Genomic DNA, 11,537 nt, shown 5'->3' on the forward strand with positions numbered 1-11,537 from the left:
TTTGTACAATTAACAAACACATGCAAGACATCATCACCTTCATTACCAAAAATAATGCAAATTAATTGAACTTTCAACCACAAGAGATCAACAAAATATTGGAAATGCGGTACGTAGAGCTTCTCGGTACATGGATCACTGGCTGCTATGATTGAGCTCTGTAAAATCACATGGAGAAGTTAATCACAGCAAAATTAATCTTTGCCTTCATGACCACAAAACATTGCAAATAAATTGAACTTTCAAAAAACAAAAGAACAGCAAAAATATTGCAAATGCCGTGAGTAGAGCTTCTACCACAAAACATTGCAAATAACTTGAACTTTCAAAAAACAAAAGAACAGCAAAAATATTGCAAATGCCATGGGTAGAGCTTCTAGGTACATGGATCGCTATCTGCTAGGACAAGCCCTATGTATGTTCTGTAGAATCATATAGAGAAATTAATTACAACAAAATGGTATCTCCAAGGCTATTACCACAACTGCAACAGCAACCCAGCACAAAACAAAGAATGTTGACTGCACACTAATACATACAAGAAACAGAGGCTCGGGCAAACAGAACAGAACCCGTCACGCGCAAAACTTAGCCAAAGGGCGAGGCGACAGGGCCAGCGCCGGCGAGGGCGTCGGACCGCTTGATGCTGCCCATGCCGCAGATGACGCAGCCTGGGGCTGAGAGGGCCGAGAACTTGGCGCCGCAGAGGTCGCAAACATCGTGGCCGATGGTGGAGAGGCGGCTGAGGGTGACGGCACAGAACTGCGAGGGGTCCTCGAACGGGTCGATGGACTTGTTGGTCAGCCCCCGCTGGACGCACATGTCGATGAGGCTCTTGAGCTCATCCTGTTTGGTCGGCGGCGCCTTGGAGTAGAGCAGGTCCAGCATCTGCTTGGCATAGGCGAAATTCTGGACCTCCATGTTGCGCTTGATGGCGGTCCGGATGCAGTTGATCCGGTGCTTGGCCTGGATGGGCAGGGACGCCAGATGCCGAGACAGCCTGCCCATCTCCTCCTTGGCGCTCAGCATGCCAGCTCCCTGGACTCTTTGCAGCCGAGCGATTTCCTGCACGCACAGAAGTCATTTCACGCAAGAAATAAGCAGCAGAGAGCAACCTGAACTTTCATGACAGATAAAAATGATTATTACCTGTAGCAATGAAACGGCGATCTTGTACTGCGCACAAATGGTAGCCTGCGCTTTGATGTCAGCTTCACGTGATTGGTCCTTGGCGAGGGCCAAGAATGCTTCATCCAAACAATTTAGTGCATCCGTGAGCTGATTCTGCTCAAGATGTGCAAGACCCATCCTGTAGCATTCTGCAGCAGGAGCGCCACGGGGTACCTGTAATCACGGATACGGGTGTCAGCTGAAGCTATGCCAAGTCCATCAGATAAAGTGTCTAACAAAAGGTAGAGTAGAGTAGAATAGAGTAGAGTAGAGTAGAGTAGAGTACCTGGCCAGGACGCACGGCTTTAGGCGCTGGGGGCTGAGCAGCTTGCTTTGCCGCTCCTGGACCCTCGAGAGCACTGAGATCAATTGGTTGCGAAGGAGTAGGAGCAGCAGGTTGAAAGCCCTGTGGCTGTGAAGGAAGAGCCTGGCTCTGTGGAGGTACACCACCATCAGGTAGGCCAATTGGGTTCATAGGAATGCCTTGCTGCTGAGGGAACTGGCCTTGCTGTGGCCCCTGTAGCGGCACCCCACCATCTGGAAGACCAACATTGCCCATCATGTTTTGACTAGGTACCGGTCTGCCGACGTTCATCCCAGACTCAGGATTGGCCATTCTTTGCAGGATTGCTCCTGGAGGAGGCAGTCGATTCGCAAGTTGCTGTGATGGAACGGTGTTCTGGAAGAAGTCCTCAGGAATAGGTCCAGCTGTCACTCCCAGGCCTCCGATTACAGGACCCGTGCCGCCAGTCGGCGCTTGTGGTGGCGCCACCAAAGTATTTGTTCCAAAGAAATCGACTGCGCCACTCGGCATTGCTGGAGCAGCAGATGGTGCTGGGCCTGCTGGCTGACTGAATTCTTGTGGTGTTCCAGACGACCTTGTCCTACTGATCGGAGGAGCCATCAAACCTAGCTGTTTCGTGGCCTCTTTCAGTTTGTTAACATCAACAGCAGGTGCAGCGGGCTTATCACGTATCCTGATTTGTATCCTTTTAGTCTTTGACGTTGACTCGTCCTCATCACTGCTTCCAGCATCAACAACACCATACAGAGTCTTTTTAAACTCCTCCGCTGCTTTGGCCTGTTCATCTGCAGAAGCAATTTGAACCCCTAGCTGCCTGGCCAGACTATCACCAACTGAATCACCAGCAGCATTTGCTTTGTTTTTCAGTGCCAATTCAGAAGATGCCGGTTGCCCATTCTCACTACTGGCCGCCGCCATAGCTTTAACCAAGCTCTTTTCGCTTACTTCCACTACGTTACCCCGGCCCTTCATCACACCCAAGTAAACACCGATATGATCTGCAATAACAGATGGGATGGCAGCATCAGTTGTTCTCATGTAGGGCATCACCTCTCCTGCAAGCTCCCACTGAGGAATACTCTTCATGCTGGTAGGTGTTTTGATCTCCCAGTTCCCTCCTGCCCATTCCGGGCCTTTAGGCACCATACTTTCAGCAGCAAAATTGGCAAAGACACCTTGCGTCCATCCAGTTGAACGAACTCTCAGTATTCTTTCTAGATAACGTCTCAGCTCAGGATCTGTACCAGATTCCTCCAACTTTTGTGCAAGGCGTCGCAGGGCACTAGGGTTCAGGTGACATATAAACAGATCCAGCATGCTTTCATGATCTGCAATAGCCTCAAATGTTTCTTTCGCACTGTCAAACTGACCATACCTGCAAAGGAATGCATCAACTATTTACGCTCTGAATCATGTAGACTGTTACACTGAGGAAATTGGGAATAAGGAAAATAAGAACAGTCCTTACAAAACATAAATTTATCTAATGGTATTTAAGGAGCAAGAAGGCAATCGTTAAGATTATGTTAATTAGCACAGGGCATACACAACAAGTGATTGTTATGTACTCCCTCTGTCCCATAATATAAGCAAGTTTTTGACACTAGTGTAGTGTCAAAAACGCTCTTATATTATGGGACGGAGGGAGTAAAATATTATCTCCGCTAAAAAAATATAAACATTATCCAAACACAACAGATCACCCATTATCCAAATATAAAACAGGTTATGGCTAGCTAGTTTTGCGATTGGGCCAGCATGCACACTAGTCAGAACTTTTCAAGCAAAATTAACTAGTATGGATTCTGTCTGGACTCTGGAGTAGCAATTTGGAAGCCAAGCCAAGGATATCTATGAAGTTCCATATTCAAGATGATGTCTAGTGTCTCTAAGCGATTTCAGTATTTGTTTAGGATAAACTGTTACTCTGGGTAATAGAACATCACAGGATCAATTCAACCATGTTTTCAGGGAGGTTGACACCTATTCTGAAAGTTCAATGTCTCTAGAGTGTGTCTGGAGCCCAAAAAAGATTTGCATTTGGTTGGTGTAGAAGTAATGACATCTTGTGATACAGGAAAAAAATAAAACAGTATTTGCAATTTAGTCATATGAGTGGAGAGGATATCTTTTTTGAAGATCAAAGTTAGAGATGATAGCTGACCGTACTTAATGCATGCGTAGCCCAACTCTCGGAAACGCTGGAACAGATGAGAAGTGGGAGGGCACTGAGGATAATCTCTGGAACGCAGAAACTCGTCTTTCAAAATCGATAAAGCAGCAGAGAACCGGAGAGCTTTGATGGCGTAATTGCAGCGCATGATCTACCACAAGTTGCAATGAAGTATTAGATCAACGAGAGAACAATGAAGGAAACAAAAGATGGTGAAGGTTAAGCTCACTTGTGTAAACTGAGGTCCTGCTTGAGATAATGATACAGCAAGGTCTCCACAGACAGGGGGTCCCTTAGATAATATGTCCAGGGACTTCGGAGTAACACGCAGACTATCAAACCTGCAGTGAATGAGAGAACATAAATGGGTAAATCATGGACATCCAGTTAAATACAAAAAATATGCAAAAATTACTCTGATCAGAAGTTTAAAACATAAACAAACAACCAAATGACAGTGCATGATTACTAAATGCTACAACACAAGTAACTCACTTGTGTACTGAAAAATGAGTACAGCAGCCAAGCAAAAAAAAAATTACCTCGATGTTATTTGGTATAGCACTTCTGAAAGATCGATTTTTTGTGTAAAGTGTTGCTGCATGGTAGCAAAACCAATAAGAAGAGGTTCAAGAAGACCAACTAGACAGCTTCTTATTTCCACACCCTTTTTCTGTCTTGGATTTATATCTGTTGGATTCACAAGCAGCAGACGGTCGTTCAAGGCACCAAGCAACACTGCATGCATAAAGATGCATATGGTTAAGTCCAGCACAAACTCATAGGACTAACAAGAAAACAATAGCACGGAGCATGGTAACAAACTGAGAACATAACACAAATGCTAGGTTGATTATTTAAATGAAAAAAAAGTAACTTATGTCATCATAACAAAAAAGAAGTCTGGGAGTAACTGTTACCAGAACGAGGGAAGCTAGTGGAAAGGATTGATCGAACTTTGTTGTCCCATCCAAGCATACTTATTGCAGTTGCACTTGAGAAGATGAGCGCTGGTCCAACCCACAACATTGACCGATAGTATGCAGTAGTTAAGTGCTCAACAAAACATGATTAACAGTTTAGGGCAAGACAAAACATAAGCTATCCAAATTTGAGTAACAACATAAAGAGCGAGAGTATCGGAAAACTAGAATGATTAAAGGATATTGATGGGAGACCACGATCATATTTGGTTGAGCTGCTTGAAAGTATATCAAGATCAGCAGAGGCGATTAGTACCCTTTGGTTTGTCAATATTCCGGCAACAGGACCTCTCAAAGTTGTCTGCCAGTGGACCTGCATATTAGATAAATTTCATTAAGAGTACGCACGTCAAACGCAGTCAAGTAACTGCATGCCCATAATGCTGGTGGTGACACTGAATGCTTGTTTTAGACAAGTTTCAAAAGGGTACTAATCAAAGGATGTCCATAATGCCCATAGTAGATTAATATTTTAGACATGAATCAATGCATCATTTGAATATCAGTTACGCCAAACTACTCGAGGGAACCCATCCAAGAACATCTTTAGAAAATGTATCATAATTTTGTGAACCCCATCACCAAGAACGGTCACTAACTTCATTTTGGAAGACTGTTTACGGAACCCTAGGAGTGAATCAATACAAATAAAGCACCTGAAGAACAGTTTCGTTTGGCTTTAACTTGATAAACTTCTTCCCATCAGTTTTTGTGGTAATAGATAGCCCATTGTCTGTAGATAACCTATAACCAGTCAGGAGCTTCGCCAGTCCAATATGTTTTCCCGAGATCACATACAACAAGGATGATTCTGCAAGGAGCAATGCGTTAGTCAGCAATAGTTCACCTGAGTCCACTAACATTAATATCTCAAATAGGTCACCCCTAATAACATATCGTTCTTTTTTGTTGAAAGGAGAGAGGCAAGACGGCAGGACAACGTACCTTGTGGAGATGAAAATATGCGATCGACCTCGGATTCAAAAGTAAACTGCATAGGACCTTGCTTTTGTGTTGGATTAGCAGTAGGATTCTCAGCAAATGTGTTTTCTTCTTCTTCGAGCACGGCAGCATTATTTTCAAGAGCTTCCTTCGTGGCTATTGGTTTGAGATTATAAAGATTCAGGCTAGTTCTGTCTTCCTCCAGAATAGCATATTGATTATCATCCGGCCCCAAAAAAGTAGCATCTCGACCTAAGAAAGGGCAACACATACCAGGGGTCAGCTAATCATGTAGAAATGTCCTACGGTGGCAATTAGATACAATATGTCACAAAATGGAAAACCTTTTATTGAACTTCCTTTGCTGTTTACTGTCTGCAAATCAGTCTGCTCCCAGTAAAGAACAACTTCATGCACCACTCCACTTGGACCACTTAGTTCAAACACAACTAGAAACATATGCTGCTTTGGGCTATATGAAATATACTTGGGGTGGCATTCCATATTTGAGGGAATCTGGGAATAGGGTGCATGGGAATTATAAAAAAGAGAACGAACAAAATAAACAAGAAAAAGTTGCACCATTGTGCAATAAATACCGTAGAGTAAAGCTTCTTATAGAGATTATCGGCTCCAGATGATAGGTTATGGGCCATCAGGTTAAATCCATCCAAGTAGAAAGCTCTAACTGGATACTGAACCACACGGTTCTCCTGGTTGAAGAAGTTCAACTCCAGATGGAATGGCTGCAGTTACAAAACTAGCAAACTGGTTAGAGAGTAAAATAGTTTAAGTAAGCAAAAACGTTGAATGTTATAGCAGTCACCTGACAAACAGGAATATCTCGCAAAAGGTTGCTAGGATCTGAAATAGTAACAAGGGGTAAACGAGAGATTGGACCACTTTTAGCATGTCCCTCCATGAAATGCTGCAAAAAATTGTTTGCAAGAGAATTAAGAAGTTTGTAACAACATACAAGCACAAGTATTGGTTGACCAGCAGAATTAACCAACAGTAAGGGCTAAAATTGATAAGATATAGAGTATATTAACAAAAGGCTGAGATCGGAAGCTTTGCTGATGAAAGCATGCAAACTTTTTTGAGGTTGCAGCATGACAGAACCAACATAGGTTAAGAACAACAATCTTTTGGGAATGAAGCTTTCAAAGAGGTTGTTGGTTTTTCTTGTGAAAAAAGTGTATTTTTTTTTCAGGTTCGATGGAACCTACATAGCTTCAGTACATGTAAGGACATAGCACAAGTTGAAAGCTACCAAAAGGAGGCACATACACTGTGAAGGAAAGCCTTCCTTGCAACATCTGAGATAGTTAGCTTGCTCTGGCTGACAAAAAGAAAGAAAAAGTAAACTCCAACCATTATAAATACTGTGTGCAACAAAGAAAGTATGGTCACATAGTAAATGGAAATACGAAATTCTACCCCTTCAAGTGCTGCTCTTGAAGCTGCGCCTGGAGTTGGTGCTCTGCTAAAATTCCGGATGAACCCAGGGCTAAAAGTTTCTCCTTTAAAACAGCAGCTGCAATACCACAACAAATTTTAGTGCATGAAGTGCTCAAAATTCTAACAGTATAGCAAATACAGCCTGACTTCATACAGTATTTTAACCCGTAGGATCCAACTAAAATGAAATAACGAGTTTTCAGCAATTTTAACCAAGGGGGTGATCTGAGAATATTAAATAAGGATAAATATAGCAAAATGAGAAGAAGAAAACATATCCATATGCTTACCAGTTGACCCCCTAGCCCCCTGTAGTACAGCAAAAAGCTGCCTCCTTCCTTCCCTTGTGTATGCAGCCTTGTTCTTTGCAGCTTCTGTCGCAGACATATCCTGCAAATCAATGACATTTTTTTATGAAACTCATGGCAATGAATACTGCATTTATGGGGTTCAGAGTTAGTGTGGCCTAACTTGAAAAATCACTGCAGCCAAATTGAACTTTGGATGCACTGCCAAATTCTTTATTCGAGGCAAAGGGTACACTGCTTCACCACCTTGAAGAGTGAGTATCTTTGTGATGTCCATTGTTTCAATGGCTGCATAGTTAACGAAGAAAATGATTACACAGCTTGTAGGAAGAAAAAAGAAAGATTAGCAATCAGTAAGTAGCACAGTTCATGAACAACTGAGACTATTTTAACAACATATGAGAACAATAAAATGGCTTAAGTGCTATAACAGAGATGTACAGTCACCATCTCACCGAGATACAGCACTAACCATCCAACATGACAGTTAAAACCCAAAGCATAAGAAAATAACAGAAAAGTTCGAGCAAAAGCATAAACGGTAAGGAGGACAAAAACTAACCAGCACGCTCAAAGAAATGAGTTTCCATTGGTTGTCTATTGTTATTAATAATAACTCGTGTCTTCCATACTTGAAGACCCCCATCCTTCGAAATTGTCACGAGCAGCTTTAGTGTAGGAAGCCAGGAAACAGATGTGATTGGCTGGGAACCAGCCTGTGTACTGATAGAAAAAAGGCAACAATCAGATTATCACATTGCAGATAGATCAAAGAATAACTGAGAATGAACAGTACGTCTGGAAGCACTTTAACCAAGCAGAATAACATGCCATCCAAATAACAGAGAAGTGCATGGAGAGGGTTGACTTGGCTACAACATGTCACTATGCCTTTCCTAATGAAATCCAGGTCAAGGAACGCGAAGCATAATATTATAACTTATAATTGAACTTGCACAGGTAAGACTAGGTTCCTATAATCCCTCCCCAGACCCCACCTTGTGTGGGAGCTTCTATGCACTGGGTCTGTCCTTTTATAATTGAACTTGCACAGAAAGATACACTAATTAGATGTAAAATCAATTGTCCTCCAATGGGGTGACAGGATCCACTATAACTTCTGCGAAAAGACGCTAGCAGCATATAAATCCAAAGGAACCACTCTAATATGCATAAAAGCAGCCCTGTAAAAACTGTTCTAACTAAACTGGTGTTTTATGCAACTCAATGTTTGATCCCCAACCAACGATCAATATAACATTAATGCTGTCCATGCGATAAAAATTCAGTAGTACTGCATATTGCAAAAAAAAAAAAAAAAAAAAAAAAATCTCCCAATCTCAACAGTGTACAAGGTACAACACACTTACATCCCAATCATGTTTGGCCTCTCAGTTGATACATCCCATGCCAGGAGAGTGCCCCCTCTATCACCAATAAATACCCACTCTAAGGTCGGATGAAACCCAAAAGCACCAGCTCCCATGAGCTTAATTGTACTGTCAACCGGAACTGCCAGAAAATGGAAAAATTATGAAGCCTGCTGGTGGCTAAATGATAAAACATATGAAAACAAAGCAATGTATATTACGTTGTAACGTGTAGTGAACAGCATATGTCTGGACGTTGTAGGCGCGTACCAAGCCTTCAGCATAAGCTACATACTGAAATTAAAAGTCTGTATGTCAAGATAGGAAAACAGAAAAGACACCAAAAAGATATGTAAAGGAATCACCAAAAAGAAGAAGTGAAGGAATGATTGACTTACGAACACAGGAAGGCGAGGATGGCAAGCCAGGTTGACAATGGGTTTTTTAAGATCAGTCTTTATTTTTGTTGGTGGCCTCCCACCTTCAACAGTCCCAACAACTATAATAAAAGAGAAAAGGGCGTTAAAGAACACATATAGGTGTTTATTTTAATGAAATGCAGAGCCCTTCAAGTGAAGAGAAAAACCTGTCACACTCATTCTTTTGTGAAAACCGAAGAAAACGATAGGTTCAAGAGGTGTCAACGCAAGATGAACTTCTGTGTCTATTGAAACGTGGTCTGTTTTTTTCTCAGGTGAGTGCAGCACAAGCGTCTGCTCGGTAGCGAAATCACATGATCTGATTGTAGCATCCTACAGAAGGAGATATGCATAGACAAGAAACAGTTGCATGAGATGTCAATATCATGTGAGATGAGAACTTACTAGAGAGCAATATTAATATCATGTGAGTTGAGAACTTACTAAAGCAATATTTTATCATTATGATGGCAGATGGATGATGAAAGATAAAAGACGTCTAGTGATAAACTTGAAGAATAGCAACTTTTCTGCCCACAGTATTGAAAACATAGGCAATTTCTGCTAGGTCTAGATTAGATGGTACAATATTATTCGTTGTTCTAAGTGGATGAAAAAACTTGTACCAAATAAATACTGGAGCATTGAAACAAACCTCAAGGATAGCAATGATAACATGGCTAGAGGTAGGGCTATATGCCATACGAACAACACGAGCTCCAAGGTCAACCAAAGCTATCTTGCTTCCAGTCAAAGCATCAAATTCTGCAAAGAGAAGAGAAAAACGAGACAGCTAATAAGAGCTCGATGCGCCACTTCCTTACAAGCCCTCAACGTCTTACACAAACTTCAACATAGTTATTGAGTAAACTGTACGTACGCAATGGACTCGTACTAGTCAGGTATAACCGACTGGATTGCCTCAAATATGATACCGGCATTAACTACCTGTACTCTAGCTATAGTACCTTCCAGAAATCCTACCCTAGTGAAAACACAGCAGCTATTACTCAGCAGAGAAGCATGGAAACATAGTACCTACAGCAGCTCCGCAGCATTTCAGGCCCAAGACAAGAGGTGTCCTGGGTGCCGAAAACGAGCTATGCGAGTGATCTGTGTGGACTAAGACTAACTAACTAGTCAGTTAGTAGAGGTCCATGGTACTCCCGGCGAGGCGAGAGCTGATCAATCTCACTTGCGGGTTAGCTGAGCTACTCGGATGACTGACAGTAACTACGCACGGTAAACTCAGGAGCCCAGAATTGGAGGTCCACACCCATTTGCACCGCCCCAGCTAGTCAAATTCGACTACTCCTGGCGAGAGCTGGCTGAACCGAATTTTCCACAGCGGTCAAGTGGTGGAACTAGCTAAGCTGCTCAGATCACCGAAGCTACACGGGGCGAAGCGAAGGCATCCCCGCGACCCGAGATGGTCCGGTTCGAGAGCCGCCCTGCTCAGATCAGCAGCAGCGGAGACCAGATCAGCAGGCAGGACCCGCCCGCCCAGCTAGCTCCGCCACGGCGGCAGAGGGAGGGGCGCGAGGAGAAGGGGGGGCGTACGTACCGACGACGTGGGTGCCGACGGCGACGGCGACGATGGCCTGGGAGGCGCGGAAGGCGGCGGCGTGCGGCTGCAGCGGGCGCGCGGGGGCGCCGGCCCCGCGGCGGCCGCCGGCGTGGCGGAGGTCCAAGTGCTGCACCGTCTCCCACTGCATCGCGCCGCGGATCTGATCTGGCCCGGCCGGGATGGGATGGAGGCTCAGATCTCCCGGCGGTCGGTCGGTCGGTGGTGGGATTTGACCAAGCGATGCGACCTCCTCAACGAACCAACCAAGTGGTTCTCTTCTGTGTATGCCCGGTGGGCCCACAGGTCAGACACACACACTCCGAAGCCCCTCGTAATTTGGTGTATTTGCAGATTGCAGATGCAAATTATTTGGTGTATTTGCAGATTGTAAATGCAAATTATCTATCCCTACTAGTACTTGATGATTCCGGAAAAGAGGCACTACACCGTATAAAAATGGGTCTTTTTTTCAATAACAGGGCCCATACTTCATTCATTAGATAATTATAAGCATCAATGCATAAGTTACACAAGGACCCACAAAGAAAAGAAAAATACAAGTCAGTCCTTACATCTTGCTAAGAGGACCCAGAACACACAACAAAAACGCAATCCAATCCTTTCTTTTACACAGTACCAGCCGAAGACCAAAGCTGCCATCGCCGGGATGAACCACTTGGGGCGCGCTGCGCCATCTCCACCAAAACGGAAGAAACTACAACAAAAGTTCGACTGCCCTTTTAACAACAACGCGTTGGGAGGAATGAACGGAGCCATTGGGTCTTCATTCGACCAAAAGAAGCAGAGTGGAGGCTCAAGTCGGCAAGCTACTGAATAAGT

At 43.6% G+C, this 11,537-nt stretch overlaps 1 protein-coding gene across 1 annotated transcript; it reads right to left on the minus strand.

Moving 5' to 3' along the window:
• Nucleotides 1–267: 267 nt before the first annotated feature.
• LOC119331201 lies at nucleotides 268–10,860 on the minus strand. Its single transcript, XM_037604371.1, has 24 exons — nucleotides 10,695–10,860; nucleotides 9,786–9,895; nucleotides 9,298–9,463; nucleotides 9,110–9,210; nucleotides 8,933–9,005; nucleotides 8,712–8,853; nucleotides 7,904–8,064; nucleotides 7,505–7,629; nucleotides 7,324–7,423; nucleotides 7,013–7,109; nucleotides 6,863–6,914; nucleotides 6,399–6,500; nucleotides 6,172–6,318; nucleotides 5,917–6,088; nucleotides 5,576–5,824; nucleotides 5,287–5,441; nucleotides 4,815–4,943; nucleotides 4,568–4,685; nucleotides 4,190–4,385; nucleotides 3,877–3,988; nucleotides 3,644–3,798; nucleotides 1,457–2,849; nucleotides 1,150–1,344; nucleotides 268–1,065 (listed from the first exon to the last, which is right to left on the minus strand). The coding sequence occupies exons 1-24, from the start codon at nucleotides 10,843–10,845 to the stop codon at nucleotides 589–591; spliced, it is 4,878 nt and encodes a 1,625-aa protein (XP_037460268.1). The 5' UTR covers nucleotides 10,846–10,860; the 3' UTR covers nucleotides 268–588.
• Nucleotides 10,861–11,537: the final 677 nt, after the last annotated feature.

This window comes from Triticum dicoccoides, chromosome 7A (assembly GCF_002162155.2).
Source record: "Triticum dicoccoides isolate Atlit2015 ecotype Zavitan chromosome 7A, WEW_v2.0, whole genome shotgun sequence".
NCBI classification, from domain to species: domain Eukaryota; kingdom Viridiplantae; phylum Streptophyta; class Magnoliopsida; order Poales; family Poaceae; genus Triticum; species Triticum dicoccoides.

Bases quoted from the DNA above. Each gene is read 5' to 3' on its own strand.
- LOC119331201 (XM_037604371.1), bottom strand. From the start codon at position 10,845: ATGCAGTGGGAGACGGTGCAGCACTTGGACCTCCGCCACGCCGGCGGC. The intron at 7,424-7,504 runs GTTAGGCCACAC...ATTGATTTGCAG, and splicing joins TGGCTGCAGTGATTTTTCAA to GATATGTCTGCGACAGAAGC. The intron at 5,825-5,916 runs GTTTTCCATTTT...GCCCTTTCTTAG, and splicing joins CAAAGGAAGTTCAATAAAAG to GTCGAGATGCTACTTTTTTG.